The 23910-nt window shown below is 39.7% G+C and overlaps 1 protein-coding gene across 1 annotated transcript in view; it reads left to right on the forward strand.

Moving 5' to 3' along the window:
- Positions 1-23910, forward strand: part of LOC306772661 (AT-rich interactive domain-containing protein 1B-like) — a gene marked incomplete at both ends in the record, with an annotated part of 174903 nt that overhangs the window by 34473 nt on the left and 116520 nt on the right. Inside the window, one exon of the mRNA XM_079262259.1 lies at positions 11942-12097. Coding sequence (XP_079118385.1) covers positions 11942-12097 — 156 coding nt within the window. The remainder of the gene's footprint in view (positions 1-11941; positions 12098-23910) is intronic.

Genomic DNA, 23910 nt, shown 5'->3' on the forward strand with positions numbered 1-23910 from the left:
TTTCAACCAGATTAGAGATATATTTTTACACAGGTCAAGTCTGCTCTGGCTTCTCCTCTTCTTCATTGCTGCTGCAGAACGCAGAAGCGAGGAGACGTGCCTCTCCATCAGCGTATTAAAACAGATCAGAGAGAGTGGAGATTGGCACAATCGTGCTGTTCCCTAGATTCAGTTGCTGAGTCTGTCTCGCATTTATCCAGATGTTAGATTGAACTGAGAAGAGAGGATCAAACCAAGCTCTGAATATGTCTGCAGACTTGACTGATTAATGGGGAGATGAATAGAGAAAGCAAAATGTCCATATCTTTAGTCAAAAGAACATTACTTTGGGAGGTTGGAAACTTAAGTTTGCACACATATCAAAAGGGATGAAACTGCACATTTTTTATTGGTCTTCAACCACTGGGTCAATATGTTGTGTTGCAATGTTTCTTCACAATATTACAAGACATACTATCCGTTTTTTTTTTAGCCAAAGTACTGACATCTTGATGTTTTAGTCAAAATGACAGCAAGACAGGATCATTTTGGGGGTGACATGAAGCAGTCCATGACTCCACTCCTCCCCCCCTGACTATGATTTGCAGTACTCAGTTGCTCCTGGAGCACATTAATACAGTATAAGACAGACTGCATAGACTGAGAGAGCATCAAACCAGAAAAATTGCTTTGCAGTTTTATTCTCAAATACACACTGTACATATCGCCTGTGTGCAGTTGGATCATGGGTGGCTGCAGATCCCTCCTGTACCCACAACCGCATTCTGAGCCATGCAACAAACCCTCCCAAGTTGTTGCAAAATGCACAGCAGAACCAAACAGCTACTGGCTGTTTAATAACACTACTGAGAACTCAAATCATTATTTAAACTACACATTAATGGCTCAATAAACTCTGGACTTGCCCGTCGCTCTTTCTTCTTTAAGTTTCCAGCAGCTTTCAGTAAATCCTTTTTTTTTTTTTTATGTGTTCAATATTTGACCAGTAGCTGTAGCTCTGAACTTTCAGCAAGCAAGAAAAATTAAAAGCCGTTAATTACAAGTCAGCTTTCCTTGTCTGGTTATAAATCGGTAAGTAACACCCTAGTAGGGCATTATTAGCTTTTATTTTCTTTCTTTGGTTAAGGGGAATGTATAACAAATGATGCCAAGCAAAGCTAAAAGCAGGAGATAAAGCGTTTTATTTACCTACATCAGAGGTAGAGTAAATGCAGCATCTTCTGAAGTTTAGGTTAGTCAGATATAATGAGTGAAGAAGGATGATAACTGGAACTTCACACTGCAAACATCTCACCACCATTGTGCAAAAACTAAAATGACACAGTTGCCACTAAAGTGTTTTGATTGGTTGTTATTTCATACCATGGCCCTAAAAATGAAAATCCAGCAGACACATCCACCTAATTAATATCTATAAGCATTATTGGAGCAAAACCCTTCAACATTTTTCTTCTTTCTTTCTTTTTTTTTTTGCCTGCTTTATGTGTATGTCAAAATATTGTGACAGTCATCAACATAATTTCCTGGTTTTATTGGATTTTTATTAAGTTTACATGGTGTTTCTTGACATGATGTATACTGTTGCATCAGGACTTCTTCAGTGAGTGATCTGCAGCACAAACAATGGGTGTTAGAAGTGATATGCCACAGATTAGTACAAAATCTAGTCCAAGTTTTCAAAAGCTAAATGGCGTTAATAAGATGCAGCCTTGCTTTTAAGTATTTTAGCAAGTTAATGTTGTGATCCTTCTAAAAGTGTCTCAGACAGCATATTCCAACATGCACGTAACCCTTTTAACCCCCCCCATCAGCACGCCACCAGCACCTGATTTATCTGTAACATACAGAACACAAAGTGTCACTGTCATTTACCAAAGCTGCACCTCTACGTGTCAGCACACGAGAGAGCCTCGCAGCAGGAGATGCAAGATTCAAGCATAATCTCCTAAGTGCTCGGTGACCGCTAATGGTGGAAAAGCATATTTCAACTGCAAACCTCCCACCCCTCCTACTTCTCCTCTCCCTGTTTAGATGTAATTGACATGACTCCTACACAAGTTGGATCCTGTCATCGCAGCAAGAGGTGAAAAATGAGCCAACGCGCCGTGTGCAGAAATGATTGATCTGGAAGGTGTTTTCAGGCCTCCTTTGAGCTCAGGTGTGATGTTTACCTGTGTCATGAGTGCTTCTTCCCTGGTAATGATAATTATTTTCAACCTGTCAAGGCTAAGTTTGCATTAGATTCCCTTATAAATGTCTCTTACATTTATAAGACATTTTATATACAGTGTCTGTCATACACTCTCACAGCTTCAACATACAGCTCTAACTCCCCAAATATTAGCCACCCTCCCTCTCACTATTGTTCATGTTCTCCCCTTCACTGAATCCTATTTGCTTTTTTCCCTCCTTTCTCTCTCTTTCTCAATTTCCCCTCCCTCCTCTGTCTTGTTTGGCCTCAGATTGGGGTCAGGAGTTTAGTAGGGGAAAACATTTGGAGCCCGTGGCACAGAGCCCGGAGCCTCTTGGAAAAAAATGCCCTGCCTCTCCAAATGTCTTTATTATGACTCTGCCTGGAACAACAGAGCCAGTGCCAGTCACAGTCAGCCAGCAATAAAACGCCTGCGACGAGCGGCCTCTTTATTTCATCAATTGAAAGAGACAGAAACAGAGAATTAGAGAGAAAGGGAAAATAAAGAAAGACAGACAGGGGGCAGAGAGCATCATTTGGCAGTCATCAGAAAGGTATTCAAGATGAAAATATTAAAAAAAAAAAAAAAAAAAAAAAAAGCACGTCTGAATGTCAGTTGATGGTAACACTATCTACTCGCTTTTACTCGCTGTCAGTGCTATTTGATGTTATCATGAGGTCAATATGTTAGAATTGCTGAATAGATAGCCTTGTGTTTTCATTTGGGAATAAAAAAAACCTGCAGTATATGAAATGCACTGTGCTTTGTACATTAAAAAAAAGAAAGAACGATACCAGGAATTTGATGCGCAGCACAGATTTTTGTTTATTCAGTTTTGGTTTCAGAGCATGGGCCAAAATTCAGCCTTTAATCATTCAGAGACCCGCATATCACTCCTCGCGTCTCTCACTCTTACTCTCACTTCTCCAAGGGCAGCTCATTCTTGAGGTGTCAAGAGCCTGCCGATGTATGAGAAAGGAGGAGGACGGAGAAAGAAAGAGAGATGAAAGAGGTGTGGGAAGACAGAGAGCACCTTCACCTTGGGAAAGACACACGAGAGCGATGAAGAGAACAATGATGCATCCTTTCCTCTCCATCCTGTGTTTAATCATTAGTCTGTAGATTCAGGTTTTTCCCTTCGACTTTTCCCATATTTTATCTCAAAGTTCCCTCAGTTATGATGCGATGCGCTGGTCTTATCACCACACGGAGGTGGAGTACCGCTAGGTGTCTAGCAAAAACGTAAAATAATCACATAAGAGAAAACAAGGTATTTACATGATATTTTTCTGACAATTTTCCAAGTAATCTATTTTAAGAGGACATAAGCACCCCATCATGCTGTCCTCCAACCCCTCCAACCTCCGTATGCTGACTTTATATTGAGAAAATGTGATGCAGGATTCAAATTATGAGCATTGCACGAAGTACTCTGACACTTTTATTACAAATGAGGTAAATCTTTTATTAGGAAGCACAGAAATAATAATAATAATAATAAAAAAAAAACTCCACTGTAATGTAATTACTGTAATGTAATACAGTAATGTAAACTAATACAGTAATGTAATGTAATACAGATGTAAAATGTATTTTGTAATGTTGCAGTGCGGCTTTAAAACTTATGCATATTCCGTCATCAAGACAGTGCCACCATGTCATGTTTTAAGAACATTTAAGTGTTGAAAATAATAAGACATATATTTTTCTCACTGAACATTATGTTGGCGGACAACAAGAAAATGTCAATGTTTCGAACACGTAGCTGAGCTGCAAATGAATAATGCCATCTTGCAGAGATGCCTAGCAGTGGAACACCATCACATAGAGAATGTAAACCAGTAACATAGCTACTGAAAATTGTGCCATGAGATTTCTACACCATTCAGTGGTAATGGTGTTTATTTATATTGCTGGCCTGCTTTAGCTATAAATATCCTAGTCTGAGAACATCCAATCAGAATCTTTGAATGGCCCCTTGCACTCGCTTTAGGACACCAGGGGACCGATGTTTCCGGTAGTAGCACCCGGACTGTGGAATAACCTGCCCGCATGGATTATTTTTGAAAAAGCAGCTTCAGCAGCAAACTTGGGCTCTTTTGACTAATTTTACATTTCATACTTAGATTTTATGCATTTTATCACGAGTAACTTATTTGTGATTGTGAATTTGATCAGCTTACTTTCTCTGTCACAACTATCTGTGAAAGGTGCAATATGAAAAAACTTTGCTTAATTATTTAATGCAGCATGGGACGGTGCGTTGTCTTGCATGAACATGATTTTGCTGCAGAGGGCACCGTTTTTTTACCTTTGTTCCAATGGTCACTTAGAAAATTAACGTATTTTGCAAAGGTCATTTTAACACCCTCGAGCGCCCCAAGAGCGCCCTCATCTTCCTCCTCCTTATTCCAACCCGAGACATCACTCCACCGCCACCCTGCTGACATCGCAGCCTTGTTTTGGGACATGGTGGCTTTCAAACAACCACTCATAAATCCATTCATGTGGATTATCCATCATAGCACATCTGTCTGTCTGTCCATCCATCCCTCTCTACTAATAATCAGAAGATCTTTAATAAAACTCAGACATGTAAAATCAAGAGAATTACATGATGCAGCATAATAAAAGGAATATTGTCAGGTGGAGACCTATCTATCTATAGATTTGATCAATAAATGTATAAACCTACTGCTTTTTTCATTCCACAAACCTGCCCTGGAACTGCTTAGAAACAATGTTCTTCCTTTCCTGTTGTTTCAGACTCTTTAAGGCAGGATGGGTGAGACAGTGAGAGGAGGGTGAACAGTGGAGGTCAACTGAAAAATGTTTCTGCTGGATTATTTAAATGCTTCAACCACCTTTTTTTTCTGTAGAAAAAAAAAGTCAGCCAACTGCCACAGTTGTCAGAGTTATTTTGATAGTGGTACACTTTTTCATTCCCTTGACTGACACATCTGTCAACACTGCCATTCCTGTCTTACCTTTTCCCTGCTGTGTTCCCTCACTAAAATATCCTTTGATAATCTGCTGTTAAGTTAGCTTTTCGACTTTCAGAACAGTTGAGAAAAGCAGAAAAAAATGCAGTTTAGGTACAAATGTGACTATTTTAATATTACCGACATCTGCATACTCAGATTCAGTCCTCCGATGAATTTACAGGTAATCCAGGTGATTATAATTCTGATTAAAGAGCAGAATGCGCATACATTAGTTAAGCTTATTGTTGAATATGCTGTTATCTAAACAATTAGATCATTTATAACATTTAAAAAGTTGCTTGAGGTAAATGTATTTAAAGTGGAACTATTATGTGCATTTCAGGCTAATTTATCTTTATTTCTGAGACCAGAAGGGCTGGGATTGATCGAGTTATTGTCACAAATCGCTTTATTTACTTCAGACCGACCCTCTCCGTAGGCTGTCAGATCAGCCTGTGGGCAAAACGAGTGGATTGAGACTCTTCTGCATTAAGCCCCGCCTCCCGCCACTGCACTACATCGGGAGCGCGCACTGCACCTGCTTTCGCCATCATTGTAACATCTCATAAACAGAAGGATTAGGCTCATATGAACTCATTAAAAAAAGTAAAATACAATGTCAACACATAGCATACAGCCCTACATGTTGGAACCTGAATCAGACCCTGAAAACGAAGTGGAAAACAGCAACCCACAGCAACGAATGCAGCAGGATGTCTCTCTTTGGTAAACTCACCAGCCATCGTTGGAAATAACTTTATCCGACGTTTTCCACCCGCCTGATGTATTTGTACATGCCCTTGTTAACCAGTAGAAGGTAACCAATCACCGAACCTTATCCCCCGGGACGTCACAAGGATTTCCAAGTAGAAAAAACTCTCTAAAACGACGCGTTTTTCGTCGCCATGGAAACCGAACGGAGAGAGTGCTGGAACTCAAACTCAAACTCAAACATGTGTTTAGGTGATAAAAAACAGTGCCGTTCACATGTCTGATGGGGATTCAACACTGTAACACGGTAGAAAGCTCAGAAAACTCCAAATACCATAATAGCACCCCTTTAAAGTTTCAATTAAAACTAGGACGGTTTAAAAAAGCATGTAACTTAATGCATGTTCTTCATCAGCACCTGTCCTTACAGGACAGGAAAAAGTAGATATTATGTTGTATACTTTGTAAGGTTGGTGCAAAGATGTACCTATAAAATACTATTTAAAATATGTAATGCTTTTAGAGTGATCATATGTCTGGCATATTAAAGTAGCATGTCTAAATCAGGTGTTTTCATGGATCGCAGAAAGAGACAACTATGAAGATGTTGTTCTGAGATAAACAAAAAAACACATCAGACTAAAGTCTTCTTTCTTGAATATCAAATATATACACACATATATATATATATATATATATATATATATATATATATATATATATATATATATATATATATATATATATATATATATATATATATATATATACACACATGCCATTTGTGTCTTCTGCTGGTGGCTGTAATGGTTTTTTGCAATGTTTTGTGCAAAAGAAAATAAGAATCCTTTTATTTCAGAAAACTGGGAACAAATAAATATGGACAAATTGTTGCGCAACAATCACCTGTCTTCTTGCAGCATGAGTCATGGTTGAAATGTCTCGCTTCTATCTGTTCTGTCCTGGTACTTTCATATTATTTAACCTGCTATTTCTGAGACAAGTGACATGTTATCTCTGTGGCTGTCTCCACCTCATTATATGTGTCTTATATGGAAATCAAATAACCTTGTTTTGCTCATCACTATTTACATGATGCCTTACCCTCTTCTGCCGCTGCCTCTTGTGTGCACTTGTCTGTTTTGCCCTTTTCTCTCCATATATCTCTCTGTCTGCATCGCCATCTTTATCTTCCCCTCTCCATCTTTATCACGTGATACATCACTTTATCTCTCTTTTTAAGTATCTCAACGTGTAACACCCGTCCTCTATCTCCCTCCTGCCTATCTCTTCATCTCTGTCTCTCTCTAAACATCTTCCTCAGCCACTGCATCATGTTGTTCGCATTATTTATCTTCTGTTTCAGTCCTTGTTGTTTCAACAAACTTCCTGTTTCTATTAACTGTTTCGTTTAAAAAGAAAAAACGTATTTTAAGCCGGTGGCTACTTGTTGTGATCAGTTGGCGCTATAGTTTGTGCGTCTGTCAGGCTGTCAGTGTGTGTGCGCGTGAGTGCGTTCTGGGGTCAGGGTGGTGGCATCGCTTAGCGCTCTGGTTGGCTGAGCCCATCTGTCACTCAAAGTGGAGCAACCTCTGGTCCTGGTCGCCATCCAGGCGTATCAGTACTTTGACAGAATTATGAAGATTCCTGTCTATTGCTCATTGGCCCAATTGAATTACAAACAGTGCCTTGTTCCGTGCAAGGTTTTTAAACGGCTGATTTAAGGCACTCGCATGTGCACACATGCATGCGCTGCCGCCTTAAAGCAGAGTTAGGACGGCTATTTATTCCCAGCATTTGCAGAAGGGGAAGTTATTGCTTGCCTTTTCATTCGGCTCTCATTTTGATAGATTTTTGATCGAGTTATTCTCACTGTTTTTGTTTGTGTCTTTGTGTCTTAATATGCCACCAAGGCTTTTGTTTTCATCACACTGTTTCTGCACTTTATGGTGAATTATTTGCTTCACAGGACGTCTATTCTGCGTCATTTCTCCCTACAGCACTTCACATCTGTTGTCATTTCATTACAGACATTTATTTGACACTGTGTGCCTGCCAAGGCATTGGATAAATCACACTGTTATTTAGTCTGCCTCCACACACACGCACACACACACCTGAGTGAAAGCAAAAGAAGAAAACAGAAAATGGTCTTATTTCCTCCTTCCAGCAGTTATTTTTATTGATGTAACCAGCAGCACAGCAAGTCAGTTTATCACTGAGCATATTCTCAGTCAAAGAGCATCAGGTTTCATTGAGTTGGTGTGTACTCAGCAGGTACAGTACATTGATACAGTCTGCCCCAGCGATCAAACAGAAGCTGGATTTGAATAACTCTTTCTTCCCTCCCAAAGCCACTTTGACAGGTTGCTACTTGTTAAACCTGCAGTCCGCCCGCTGTCTCTCTGCTTATTTGACTGAATGGCTGGCTGACAGTATTTCTCTTTTTCCATTTGCCTCCATGTCTGTTTTCTCTGCTTGCTTACTTGATTGCCTCCCTGAGAGTTTGTGTATCTGTCACTTCTCTTGAACACAGTCACAACGGACACCGTTGAGATAAAACCATAAACGGGTTTGTCAAGAAAACTTTTTAGATGTTAGGAAGTATCAAGATCTATTAGATCAGCATTTGTTGTAAGTTAAGCGAAGCAATGCACCGGATCGCCCCAAAAAAAAAAAACTATACAACCAACCCAGCTTTGTAAAACTGCTACATTTGTGACCAGTAAATAATATAAATTAACACTTTCAGATGTAGCCTCATGCTTATTCTCATTCAAACAGCTTCAGTGGTTTTGCAGTGTTTGTTACTGAGGATGATACATAATATATAAAGGGGACATATGTTAGCTGGTATGCAGATGGAATCCCGGCTCAGAAATTTGGGTTTGATTTTTGAATAAACCTAATTATTGTATGATATTTTGCTTGCATAAGTTATGTTTTGCTGGGATATGATGTGGGGGAAAATGTATAAATAAGTAAATAATTGATGTTTTGATGGATGATCAAAGTGCCTCACCTGTCTTTGCCATCTTAATCCCCTGGTTTACTAGTCAAATACTCTGTGTTAGGAAGTTATTGAAGAAAAAAGACAAAAAAAAACCCAAAAAAACAAGTCTTACAACTGCACTTCTAACACGACCTGCACAGTGGATTGAATACTTACAGCTGTTCATGCAAGAATTTGAACAGCATAAAACTTGTACATGTTAACAGATTGTTATGTCATGAGACACGTCATGCCTCTGGTGAGACCAACAGCCTCTGATTTAGCATGATAATTTGTTTTACTCCCAGTTGCACAATTTTTGTGCCAGCAGCATATGATCATTCTGTAAGCACACAATAGCTAAAGAAGATTCACTTATCTTGGGATTTCTATTTGTTTGACACACAACTGGTGCAGTTCCTGAGTGTGATGAGAGCCAGGTCATCTAGCAGGAAGATAGCTTAATAAACCGCAGTAAAGTTTGCTCCTCTTTACAGGAGAAGCCGTTCAATGTGTTCTCATTTACCCAACTTAGTGGTGTGAATAGACTTTTTTTCCACAGCAAACATTGCGACTTGTCAGAAGAGACAACTGCTTGCGTTAACAATGGTTTTTTTAAACTTAAGGTTCTCATTAAGTCAAACTACTGATCTGACATTAACAATAAAACCCCTAAGAAACACTAAATGTGTGCTGTTACTGCTCTGACAGCTTTTCACTACAATGATCTGTTGGTTCTCTGGTGGTTTGTCTAAAAAGTAGGAATCTGGTAAATCTAACCTTGGTGGCCCCAAATGAAATGATGTATCAAATTATGCAAACTTCAGGTAACACATAGCTTGCTTATAATTTTTTTAAACCAGCATAAGTGTGTTCAAGGTTCCTCTTCCAGCATGCTCACTAGTTGTGGGGAGGGATGTTTTTTTTTTTTTTGTTTTTGTTTTTTTTTTAAACTTCTTTTCGCAACTAAAACAGCTTTTTTTTATTTAAAGATATCAAAATCTAGTTTATCATTCAGTTAGTTTTTTATACCATGTATATCGCATTAAGATTTTTTAAACCTCTTTTTTCATGTGTGTGTGTGATATCTGTGCCTCTGTATTTATCAATCTGTTCCTCTGTCTGTCTGTCACTGTCTTCCCTTACCCACCCACGGTTGTCTGGTCTCAATCTCCATGGCGACCTAATCCGCATCAGTCCCAGAACAGTGCAGTTCAGAGTGTTACACTACTCTGTCATCAGTGATCACCAGATAGTGTTGCTGCTACTTTATTGGAGGGGTTTTGATTCAGAATGATGTTTTTCTGTGAGTTTGTGAGAGCAAGCTTTAGATTTTTCTTTTTTCTTTTTTTTACTGTGGTAAATCCCTAAACACACTTGCATTTATTTAAGTGTTTCAGAATGTTGGGAAGATTGTGTGTGTGTGTGTGTGTGTGTGTGTGTGTGTGTGTGTGTGTGTGTGTGTGTGTGTGTGTGTGTGTGTGTGTGTGAATGTGTGAATGTGTGTGGATGTCTGGCTGGTAATGAATCCAGTGGTGATGTTGGCATGAGCAGGGCCATGCTATTAACCTCTCGGCCAGCTAGACTGATCTCACCCTAATGACACACTCTCATACACTAAGCACAACACACACACACACACACACACACACACACACACACACACACACACACAAACCTGCCCTTTTAAATCAAATTTCCACTGAAGCAAAATGTATTCAGCAATGTCCAATCTTCTGCATTCAGAGTCGAAGAGCTTCTGGAGAAAATATTTCTTTTCTTACCACCCACTCAGATGAAGGTACTCTTCTAAACTGTTTCATATGTATTAATCTCCACTTGTATTCTGCAACCAGCTCAGATTTCATTATATTTTGCACTTTTATGAGTTTTACTTCTCGTGGCCGTTGCAATAATCTGCTCTGATTTTGTCCTATGTGACAAGGCGGCAGTTACAGTTGCGATAGTCATGCTGCCAGAGGCCCTCACAGCATCATGTCAGACGTAAATCATGATAAGTTTGAGATTTTTACTTTGCCAAAGAAGATTTAGGAGGACCTATTAAAGTTTAGGACTTAGGGGGCAAAAGCTGGAAGTGGACAACAAGCTTGACAAACGTCCCAAATTACAGCCTGTGTGAATGTTTAATGAGTTTGTGGCGGCACTTTTCACTGAATATAAAGGCAACGTGACATGATGGAGAACAAATATGACACGAAGAGCGCTGTCATATTGCTTTACCAGCGGTCGTAAATGTTGTTTAGTAATCTACTTTGCTTTTGTGTGAATGCATGTGTGTGTAGCTGTGTGTGTGTAGCTGTGCGTCTGCGTGACTAAGAAACCCCAGCCTCCGTAGGAAATCCTCACAGCAGTGAGGAGCACCTGGCGCTGTCTGTAGTCATAACAAACAACAAGAAGGGATTAGGACTACATTTGTATTTGTGCCAGCTTGTTACACGCACTCCCTCTTCATATTCTCTGTCCTAACCACCGTGTAATGCAGCGTTGCCACTTGGCGTGGCTTCGTCCTCATGAGTTTTTTTTTTTTTTTTTTTTTTTAATTGTGCTGCCCTGGAACGTTACAGCTCATCCATGTGTCCCTCATTAAGGTTAAGGCCTTGGACGGGTCTGCAGTAATATCCAGCACACCTCATTCCATCTGTGAGCTGACCGAGGCAGGGATAATGTTGAGAGCAGGATGCATTTGGCAAGTCAGAGGACATAAAGTTAGAGGGTTCTGCAGTGTGAGTTCATTAGGCAGGACTGCTGGGAGACGGGTGTCAGCCCACTCTCAGCTAAATTAAGAGCCTGTAGCTGAGGGATGATCTGACATGTTGAAAAAATAGTTTATGTGGGATGATCATTGCTTTCCTGTAACGGGTTAAAAACTCTGGCCTTGGCGAAATGCACTCCTACATCATGTCACTTGCCTCACTTTGTAATGTCTTACTTATTGAACCTGCCATTCTCTCTGTGTTGCTTTTCAATGAAAGTGAAACTCTTGTGACTCAGTCCTGACCTTAATGTCTCCCCTCTAATCATTGTGTGATGGATCGTTTCAGCAGGTGGCACCGTATGGACAACAGGCAATGGGAGGCTACAGCCAGCAGCAGCAGGGGGGGCAGCAGGGAACCCCTCCGTACTTCAGCCCCCCTCAGCAGACCGCACCCGGCCCAACCCAGAGTTCCTACCCACAGCCTCGACCACCACCGCAACAGGTACCAACTCACACAAACACTTTATAAACTACAAGATGCTCCGGTTGAACTGTGAAGGAAACTGGTGACAGTCTTCTTTAAAACTCAGGAAATAAATATAAATAAAATCAGGTGCATGTGTGTGTGCTGAGTGTGTGAACAGTCCAGCATGCCTTGTTTTTATAAACATGAAGAATTGTCTGGAAATTTCACTCCTCAGACATACAAACATTTGCACATTTATCATTAATGAAGACATTTCTATTCATTATGCAGAGCCCAGCTCTAAATGTAACCAGTTCAAGTCAAACCCTAAACGTAACCCAACCTTACATCTGACCCCAAGCAGGACTTCAGAAATCATGTTTTGCATCTTTAGAACCAGGCTTTGATGCCCATTTAAACTATTGGTTCTGACCAATAGTAACCAAAAACACAATACAAATGCTTTGTATGTCCACTAACAGGCCAGTCATATTGCACTCACACACATATTGAAAGGTTTCAGTGCATAAAAGTCGATCTACGCACAGCCGATTTGTTGGAAAACAAAATGTCTGGACTGCAGATATGGATCAAGACTTGTCCTGCCAAGTTTTAGCATGCTGTTCTGTAAAAGATTTCCATTAGGAAGTTGGGATTTAAGCAACTGTTTGTTTAATTTTTTTCATTGTTTGGTTTATTTTTTAGTTGAGTAAAGGCTGCCCATATGTTTTGCATCCACTCTGCAGCCTGAGGGATCTCTCCTCTTGCATGGAGCGACTCTGGCTCATAGCCATGTGCTGGATCATTACAGAGCAGGACAAAATGAAACAAGAGAAAGAATAAAACAAGACGGGGGGGGATTGCAGCAGCGCTGGACAGGAAAAGACAGATCAGATAGAACAAGGCAGAGAGCAGAAGCTGGGATAAATATAAACATGACGGCTCAGATGAATAAAGAAGGGGTTCCCCAAGGCCTGCATGCAAGATCACTATTGCAAATGATAATGCCTTGTTTAAGTTGGCCAGTATTGGCCATATAAGTCCATATGCTGGTCTAATCTACAGTGTTGCAAACAAATCAACTGAATCGTGAAGGAGAGGAATAAATTAAAGTAAAATTTATCGCAGTATAAAACTATTTGGCACAATATTGACCTGATAGTTGATAGTTATTTCATTTTGAGATCAGTGGAGATCTTACACAAACTAAAACTTTGTTTTAATTATAATATATTGGTATATAAGTGTGTTAATTATTCCAAAAACTGTCTCTTTGTGACAGCCACTCCACAGGTCATTTTGGAGACAGGCTTGTTTTTTTTAGAAATGAGTGTGACTGATTAACGGTATTTTCTGCAGGCAACTGGATCACTGCACTTGATTTACTGAACTGAGTTGATGTTTTTCTATTACATCTTTCACAATACTAACACTGTTGGTGTTAAATGTGCGCTCAGCTTGCATGTGATATCTTTGGTTGAACTTGCTTATTTTAGAAAGTAAAGAGCGAACATCCTCACCCTGGTTTGCGTTGTGGCTGGTAAACAGCACTGTAGAACATAACAGCTCTCTATTGCAATGGACAGTGAATGTGGAATCTAATTATACTTTCACTTGTGTTAGCAGCACAACATTTTAAAATGGTGTTTAAATAACATTGCATTAATGTGTTATTATTGCATTAACTCTGTCAGCCCTATTAGGAAGACTTAAAACATTTCCAGTACATCATAGTACATCACGCAGCCCTGTACAATGTCCATACAGCTGAAACTATTTACTACTTTAAGATATGCAATTAAAAATGCTTTTATGCTAAGTATTTCCTGGCAATAATCTTGATATAACAAATAATGGCACCCCCTCAGTTTTTGATTAAAAAAAAAAAAGCATATTGAGGAACTTCCTGGGGGACTGAAAGGAGTTAAGTGTATTGAATGGTGCAGAAAAAACACTCCACAGATCAAATTATGAAGTTAGATTGTTTTGACTGAAAAGATTCCTTTTGTTGTCTTTTCTCATATGTAAAAACATGTGCATACAGTGCAGAACATGAAATGATATTTATATATGTACTTTTTTGGTCCAGTCACTCAGTAGGTTGATCACAAACGTGTGTAAACTCGTATCAAGTCTGCAGAAGCTGATGCATTACACGCAAGTCAAGATGTGTTTTTCAGGGTAGTTATAGTGTGATTTACTGAGATGTGGTTAAAACGTCTTTTAGACCTAAATGCACAACACACACACTCACACACACACACACACACACACACACACACACACACACACAAACGGCTGAAGAAAAAGCTGCTCGGATCTCAAAAGCTTGTTGTCAAAAAAGGAAATCATCATTTCAGCGCAGTAATTTCCTCACAGTTTCAGTCAACATGGCTTTTGTCTCTGTCTGAAAAATCTACTTACTCTTGTTTCCTCGCTTAACATGCTCTCACACACACAGACTGTGCAACCCACTGAGAAAACATTATTCACTCTAACAAGGAGAGGCTGAGATTCATGGCCACATTGACATTTTCTGACAGTAATGGCGTGTTTTCATCATCGCTGATGATGTGGTGGCAATTGACCCATGCTGACATTTATACACCAGGTAGTCCTACCCAAGGACTCTGATAGGCCGAAATCATGTTTTACCTGAACTGATTGGTTGCTATGCCAACCTCTGTGGTGACCAGGGAACTATTTTCCCACGATTTCTCACTGTGATGTATTCATGCTACTTTTCAATCAGCACGCATGCTTGTTAGAGCTGTTCAAAAGCCCTCATGCATTGCGATGCATCCTGCTGTCTTCACCTATATTCAGTAAATTCTACCTGTGTGTTACAGCTGTGTAGCGTTTTATGCACCAGAAACACAGCAGGCAAAATGTGGAGTCCTCCTGGTTTGTGTCTGCTCACCATCACACTACAGACTGAATTAGCCTTCATTATGTTTTCCCCTCTGTCTGTAAAGCGTTATGAGATGGCATTGCCGTGATTTGACGCTATATAAATAAAGTTGAATTGAACTGAATTAATTCCTTCTTTCCAATAGGCTAATAATCTGGCGGCTCCTGTATTTTTCCATTTACATTACATTTTTATATTAGTCAGAGGAAATGAGCTATAACAGGAAATGAATAGGTTTGATGAAATGATCAGCTGACCAGTTCATATTAAACTTAACTGGACTGATATGTTAAAATATGTAATTAGCGATAGACTATATTCTGTTGGTGGAGGTGGGATTTTACCATGTGTGTGTGCTTTGCACCACTTACATTTTGTGTGTAAAATCCAGCACCAAGCTTCCGCTTTAATTCAGCTGTAATTATTGAAAAAGCACATTATTGATCATTAAAAACCAAGACATTTTACACATAACAAACGCAAGTTTGCAAGATGGCGTCAGAACAAATTTAATTGTCCATTGATCGGGTGTGAAGGGAACTTAGGGAGAAAAAATGAACACAAGAAAATATCCGACTGAATTTAAATAACAAACAAAACTCAGTGGCTGTCTTTGATTTGAGATCCAAGAGGTAAACATGTTTGGATGTTGAACTTACACAGTGCGGTCAGCCAAGATTAGAAAAAGGAGATTTAGGTACGCTTCGAACTGTGTGCTGTATTTCTTTCATTTTTCTGTTCCAAGCGAGTGTGTTCCTCTCTATCAGTTTTTGGATATGCGTGTGTGCCTGCTTGTGTCTGTGTGTACAGTAATCAGGCGAGTGTGCTACAGCAATTCTGAGCTGTGAAAAGGTCAAAGAGTGACCTTTTTCTGTGATTCTGGGCTAAAATGAGACACGATGTGAGCCACACTGAACGGATTACGCGTACACACATGCACACAATTGCAAGCGCACGCCAGATTACGATGTCATTGTGGTTTTGACCCCTGTTTTTTGACCCTGCATTACTCTGAGAAATCCAAGCTGAAAAGTTCTTTATTTTGTTCTTCCGGCACTCTCAGCAGTTCCTTTTCCCCTACTCCACTCCCATTAACCCTCGCCAGAGGACATCCTCCTGTTGATGGAGCCATTCCAGCTGCCTTTGACACAGAATTTGCTCTTCAACCGAACACTATTAGCTGGTTTTGTAACAAATTGAAGTGAAAATGCCACTCTCTTTGAGACTATTGCACTGCTGTGACCTCATCTGATTGCAAGGAGCAAAGCAGACTAAAAAGACATTTCTTCGACATCAAGGCTTATACAGAAAATAAAAATATATGCAGCATCTCATCAGGGTAGATGCTATGAAAAAAGTGGGTGGTTTGGGTTTGAGAGAACCAGATTTTTAAATTGACGACTGAGAGGTTGCAACAATGTTGCATTTAAATAACTGGCTTTTAAAAACGAACACGCTTATTATTTCAATTGCTACATTTACATAGGAGTTTTAATTCCTGTTTAATTCTGAACAAAACTTAATTCTGCTTTAAACCGATGAAAAACGATCATGTAAACACTTAATGGTAGAGTATGTAAGATTTTCAATATTTTTATAATAAATTAACTAAAAAAATAACTACAATCATAATTAGTCTTTTAAACATGTAGGTTCCAGTCTGTCCATATTTGATGCGTTATTAAATTACAAGTTTAATTAATGACAAAGACCCTTCTTGAATGTTTTCTGACCAGTAAAAAAAAAGTACTTTTTTTCCACCAGTAGGGGGAGTATAAGCCCATTTATTGCAGAGCGGCTCTGAGCTACAGCTTACAAGCGATTCCTGCCCTCATCCTCAATGGAGCTGGCAAGGAGAAGGGGTGAGGGGTGAGTTTTGCTCATTACTGCCAACCTGAGGTCGTTTGTGGAGGTAGCAGTTTTGTGGTTTTGCTCACGACCTGTTGTTTGCCACCTGGTGGTGAAAAGAATCACCTTGAAATCTTACATTTCTATTCAGAATTAAACTTAATTCTGATGTAAGTGGCTGCTTTATTCAGATTTGAATTCCGAACTATTTAATTTCTCTGTCATGTAAACATTAATTCTGCTCTAAGTTAAGTCTGGTTGTTCTGCACATGCTCGTTGGGTTAGGGTTGTTTTGCCTCATGTATTTGGTGGTCTATCTTCTTTCTCCTTCTCAGTTGCTGCAAAAAATAGTGGCAAAACTGGTACTTATTATGTAGTTTTTACAAGTTATGACTGAAAAAACAAAAAGCCAGGAGCGAACTTTGTTTGATTCCAGTATACGTCACGTGCACCCTTTGTCCAATCAGAACCCTTCCCAACCCGCTGCTCTAAAGAGGAATTAAATAAGGATGTGTTTCATGTAAACCTCCATTTGGACTTATTATTTTCATGTAAACAGATAGGAGAATACGTTAATTCCAAATGTTTTAATGCTGAAGTTTTATGTATGAAAACATGTTGGGACACTGGCCATCAATGGGACACTGCTGAGACGATGAAGATCACACTTCAAATTGTCATTGAAATCATTTATCCGCTGAGAAAAAAGGGGGGGGAAAGATGTGAAAGCTGTAATAGAGTTGCCCTTTTCTAGTATGAACACCCCCCATAAATATCATGACCCTTTTGGTGCGATTGTTAGCTTCAGTTACAGCATGAGACAAATCACTTAAAAGGAGAGAAATCTGCGCCCTTTCTTTCTTTAAATGGCCATATTACAGTTGACGCATATCAGATTAAGTGTGTGATATTGTGTTACTGTCGGATATGTGTTACCTCATAAAAGCAGAAATGACAGAGCTATAATTTCAGGAATTTGGAGATATTATTTTATGGCATGTTTGCATTACGGGTTGGTATACCGTGTGTGTGTGTGTGTGTGTGTGTGTGTGTGTGTGTGTGTGTGTGTGTGACAGGATCGACTGTGGAGAGAGAAAAAGGAGATGAAATGCAACATTGGCCAACTGCCAACCTTAAACTCATAATGTTGTGAGAACATGGTTCTGGCTTTGATCAGCTTTTCCGTGGAGCACACACCATTTAATTTTCACTGAGAAACAGTGTGTTAAATGGATGTTTATAGAGTAATAACATTTAACAGGATATAGCCGTGCTTTGTTTTAGTATTATTTAAGCTGTATGGCGGATATACGCTAAACTGTATCAGGGTAAGTAGTAGAGTTGTCAGGATTTGACTGCTGGTCTTTAAAAAAGGAAGTCAATCCCTGCAAGATTCACTTCCCATACTAAAACTACCTTTCCACTCTCCTGTGTGAAACTGATCCCAATTGCTCTATTGACTTTTACTATTTCCTCTTCCTGTCTGAGAGTAGGCTCTGGGGACGGATGCTTTAGCATAGACAAACTCTCAGCTTGCAGGAGGAGACATGTTAACTTTAAAGGGACTTGCATGGATAGAAGCTGATTAATCTGGGTTACTTAGTTATGCTCTTGAACACAACATAGTCATTTTCTGTCAGTGTCAGCGGCTCCTAGGCTGGCACGCCAAGCTTTTAACAGCATCTACATTCCCCCATTTACTGTCTTTTACGGTAAAATTTCACAAGACAAAATTAAACAAATCTCTAGAATGGTTATTAATTGTTGGGGATTAATTAAAAATATGTGCTGCCATGTCCTTTACACAATAAGTTAATAAGTTGATTAACTTAAAAATTGGATCCTGTTGAAAGAAAAAAAAAAAACACTATAATGGGTTTTCCCAAATGAAATGTCGCCTAATGCAAATCAGTTTGTCCCTCATCACATGCTTCCAGTCACATCATGTGATCTTCCTCAACTGATTGCCTTGTTGTCAGAAAACCGCAGGCATTTATGCACTCTATTTTCATTTCAGGGACTTGGAAAAATGTAGTCTTGGCCTGGTTGATTCTTGGTCATTTGCAGCCATGTTGAAAAGCTTGATAAAACCTTTAGGATGTCCACACATTTGGTACATTGGTTGGCTTCTATAGTGTTCATTACTTTCAGTGTTATTTTCTATTTCCTGTCTGCCTCCTCTCAGCACCCAACCGGTTGAAGCAGCAAGCCCTTTCCCTTTCCCTCACCCCCAGCAACCCCCGCTTTTAATCACACCAGGTTAATTAAAAGGCCACAGTGTCTTTCTGCGGCCTGCCCTTCTGGCTTTATTACCCCCTCGCCGTATACTTGCTCTGCTGCCTCAGCCGCTGTGGCCGCCCCTCCTCGCTCTTACACTTTCAATCAGACGGAAATGGGAGCTCACCTTGGTGATGGTTGGGGGGGTTGAAGGGACGAAGTGGAGGAAATGAGACAGGAAGGACAGTGTGTGTGTGTGTGTGTGAGGAGACAGTCAATAGGACTTGGTGAGGGGTTGAAGAGAGGGTCTGCATGGGTGGAGCACCTAAAGTTCAATGTCATTAATTGGTCAGCATTTGAATATTAAGTGAAGAAGTCTGTTAATTAACGGGATAATAAAAGTGCTGCTGGCTGGAAGGGGGCGGACAGGGGGAAGGAGGGAGTGAGGGAGGAGATGCTGTGGAAATGGAGGGCATATGGCGAGATAGGGAGGAGGAGGCAGAGAGAGCGAGTGAGGCTGGGTGCGAGGTGATAAGAGGGAGAGAGACGTCCGTGGGTAAAGGTCTGGCAGTGGTAATTTGCGGAGAGCTGCGTTAATTGTCATAACCTTTTAAATGGCAGAGTTTATCGGAGTCCTCTAAATGTCCCTGCGTATCGCCACGGCAACCCTGGGCCTGCTGCACTCCGATTGGCCGCCGCAGACGAGCACTTAAGCTTGATGAGTTTTCAGGCAAGAAAAAAAAGGTTAAATTGAAAAAAAAAATCCTATATGAACTGTATACAGTATGTCTGCTAGTTTTTGTGCGTATGTGTGATGGTGTGTCTGCATGTGTTTGAAACAATGTTTTTTTAATTTAGTGGGTTTTTTTTTTTTTAACCTTCACGCTGACTGACACTCGCTAATTGCTCGGCCAGAATCCGCCGCTTTTTTTCCCCCTTTTTTTTCTTTTTTTTTTTTTTTTTTTTTTGCCTTTTTTGATTTATGTTTGTTTTTGTACAGCCGAGCTGCAATTCAAATGCAAATGAATGAAAACGAGAGAGGTGGTTTTGCAACAGCTAGGACAATCATAATGGCCCAGGAAAAAAGGGACCAATATTTAGCAGCGCAGCACCCTAGGGGCCTCATTTAGCTGCCATTTGTTTGGAAATGCTGTTACATTTGTTCCTGGATACAGACTTCACAGAGAGACAGAGAAAATACTCTAAAAATGTCACAGTCAAAGTCAAGCTCGCCAACACATTGCTATCGCTCCTCTTTGCTTTGGCAGAAGTCACGTGGGTGTGCACCATTTTGAGCGGATGTTCCCTTTAAGGATGCGTCAAAGCAATTGAAGTGAATGCGGGGGATGGGGTGGTGGTGACAGAGACTTGCAAAGATGCAATGATGGATTCTTATTTGATTAGCTTGTGTTGACAAATCGAAATGAAAGGCCTGGCATTGGTATCTGCAGCCAACACTGTTGGCGCCATCTGACATCATCCCTAAGGGAAGGCCCGTCCACATTCTTCTGTTTATGTTTGTGTGTAAGGGTGTGTTTATGCGTGTTAATTTCCCTCTTTGTCTGCAAATGTGTTTGTGTTTCCTTTTATATGGCAAGAATGAATCTTTACATGCAGCTGTGTGTGTAGAAGTGCTGTGTTTGAGCGCTGGTCCTTTCTTGTAGTCTCTTTGTGCAAAAGGTCAGGAGGATTGCTGAGATAGAATCCAATCTGAAGGACACGGCACTAGAACAGGCCCTGCTACAAATGGACCTATTGAGAAAGACTGGATACACACACACACACACACACGCACACATATACATGCGCACATACTTTTTCATGGTGATACCAGAGATTTTCTTTACGATTCGATACCAAGTAAAGCTCAAACCAGTATCTGCCTGTATACTCTATGAAAAAACTTATTGTGTAAGGAAAATCAGCACCAAAGCAGGTCATGCTAAGAGGCAAGGAACTAATAGCTGCATTTTTATAGATAACTTTGTGAATTAAAATAAATGTACAAATAAAATGCTTGTTTTACAACCCTTGGATATAAAAATTTCCAGTTAACCACCAGTCTAATCTATCCTGTCTATAAAATATTTTTCAATAGCATTTTTTAAAACTCCATAATGGCTTTTTTTTTTTACTCAATATTAAGAGGCATCCAATGTCTGCAAGCATCCTTGCTGACTAGATCTGGGCCTGTTGAATTGATGTTTTGATTTCAAGGACATGTATCACTCCCAGCTGAACTCATACAGATATTTGTTGTAGCATGAACTTATTTAATAACCATTTTTAATATAGTACATAACATAACAGGATGCCTTAGTCTAAACATTGAGGAGAACTTTTGTTAACACAAGAACCTAAAATCAGCGTCAGTGCTACACAACTCCACATTTTATCCCGCTATACCTGCATAGTGGTTAGTACCTGATAGGACATGATAAAACCTGTCTGCAGCATCAAAGGACTCCAAGAGTATCTGTCCCACCCTTGCATCACATGTCCCTCACCTCCTCTTTATTCTCATGATTTCATTATATATTGCGTTATAAATGACTCTTAAGATGTTTAAAGAGGTTTGTAAGTCTATGGCACGTCTGTCTTCCCACACATTATGCAGTGCATAGTTGCTGTTTAGCTGCACTCATGACTGCTACGCACTGAGTGACTGATCGAGATGCTGCTGCTGCTAATACACGGTCTTAATTCATATTACTGTGGCTGCCGGAAGAAAAGGTAGTTCCTACCGACTGGGTATAACTTGGACACGATACTTATATTACAGTTTCTTTCCACTGTAGTCCAGTTTGTGATAAACTACATATTTATCCCAAATGAGTAAAATATTGATATTCTAACATGAAAATCGATTGTGGAATATAAAAAGCTGGTATCGGATGGATCAGTATTTCAGTTACACATTAATAACAGACACAAATGCACAGGTATCCTCAGCTGCACATTTCCTTTCTAATGGTCACCTTTCCCATAAGGCTGTGCTTTGGCGTCAATGTTCATTGTTTTCCTCTGGTCGTGCAACCAAACATGAGATTCCTTATAAATACATCTAGAACCTGCAGCATTTGTAATAATCAAAATGTAACCAGAGTGTTTCACAAATATTCTGAAATGGATCAAAACATGTAAGTGTCAAGAGAAACATGAAAGTCAGAAACACAAGAGCCAAACGCTGATTTTCACGTCTATCATAGTACGGTGTTGTTCATTCTCACTTCTGATTGTTGCTTCAATTATGATTCAGTCAGCCTGATTGGTGTGAGCGTGTGTGCCTATCCGCACGTCTCAGCCAGCACGTGTGAACACAGGGTACTGAATATGGATATCCTCCCCTTCAGCCTCCCTCCCTTCTGAGTAGAAGCTTTTTCTACATCTAATAAGTTTTTTTTTCTTTTGACCAGTTGTGTGATGTTGTTTTTTTTATTTTTTTATTCAGAATTTCCTTTGTTAACAGCTTAGCCAAATGAAAGTAAAAAAATGAGCTTTTAGTAGTAATTACCAGCAGAAAACGAGGCGTTTGCACAAAGCAGTGGAAATAGATTAAACATTTTACTGTGTTGTTCCAAAGATTTACTCAGTACATTCAATTGTGCGTGTGTGTGTGTGTGTGTGTGTGTTTGAGAGAGAGAAACAATGCTTTTCACATAGACTTCTTGTCCTTTATGTAAACTGACATGAGGTGAAGACCACACTGTTGTTCATGGGGTGTGTATGTTTGGGTAGTGTGTGTTGCCTGAATATGGGCCCCTCTTCCAAAGACATGCAATTAAGCTTAATTTTTAATGAATATTAATGGCATTAGCATGAGATTTTGTGGAGATGTACATCTGCCAAGGTGCAGGGGAAAAAGGGGGGTAGGAGGAAGTGGGGGGGATTAATTTATTTTGTAGTCATGAGAAGAAAGATGGAGACAGGGAGGGATGAGAGGAGAGGAATGGAGGTGGTACAGATGAGGAGAATCAAGAGATGGAGAAATGAGGCAGGGATGGGTAGATGAAGAGGAATAAAAAAAGCTGATAGAGGTGGAAGCAAACATGAGAGAAATGGAAGGTATGAATGGAGAACAGAACTGAGAGAGAGTGAATATTGAGAGAATGGTGGGTGTACAAATTTAAATGAATGTAGTATATAATTTGACTAAAAAAGGGAAAACTACAAGAAAGCTGAGAGGGGAAATGTGGATATTTTGACTCCTATTATGAGACAAATCCATCAAAATCAACTCTAAAATCTGCTTGCAAAGTTTAAAAAAGCAAGTGTGTTCAAAGCAGTGCACAAAGGATTAACACTGCAGCATTTTACGACTAAAAAAAATATATATATTTAATAAATTCAGTTTACGCACATCTGTTACTCACTGCTGGAAAAAGAAAGATCAAGACTTATGCCAGTCAAAATCAGCTTAACATCTGTGAATGTTGTTCTGGTTTCTTTCTGTTGTGTCAAGTGGTGGCATCAAATGCTTTCTTGCTGTCATGCCAGTTTCATTGCTGTTTTTGTTCCGAGGCAGGCAATCAAATGAGCAAAGCGAGACAACACTTCACCTGGCTTCCTTCTTGACTGCAGAGTCAAAGTGTGTGAAAGGGGAACCAATCCAAAAGACCCAGAACAACATTCTTAAATGAGGCATGAGCCATAAAAAAGTGAAAACTGATTGTCATGATTACTATGTTGGGTAATAGCCTGTTAACGGACTGGAATTCTACTTGTAGAAATACAAGTTTCCCTACTGGTATAAACAAATAAACTTAAAATCTGGACTATGCAATCAACTTCCTTCTTATTTAGGCATTTACAATCATATTTCACATAAGAAAAAAAAAAACCAGCTGCTTGTGTGCAACAGCAACACTTTACT

Source organism: Telmatherina bonti (genome assembly GCF_933228915.1).
Source record: "Telmatherina bonti genome assembly, chromosome: 22".
Classification (NCBI taxonomy): domain Eukaryota; kingdom Metazoa; phylum Chordata; class Actinopteri; order Atheriniformes; family Telmatherinidae; genus Telmatherina; species Telmatherina bonti.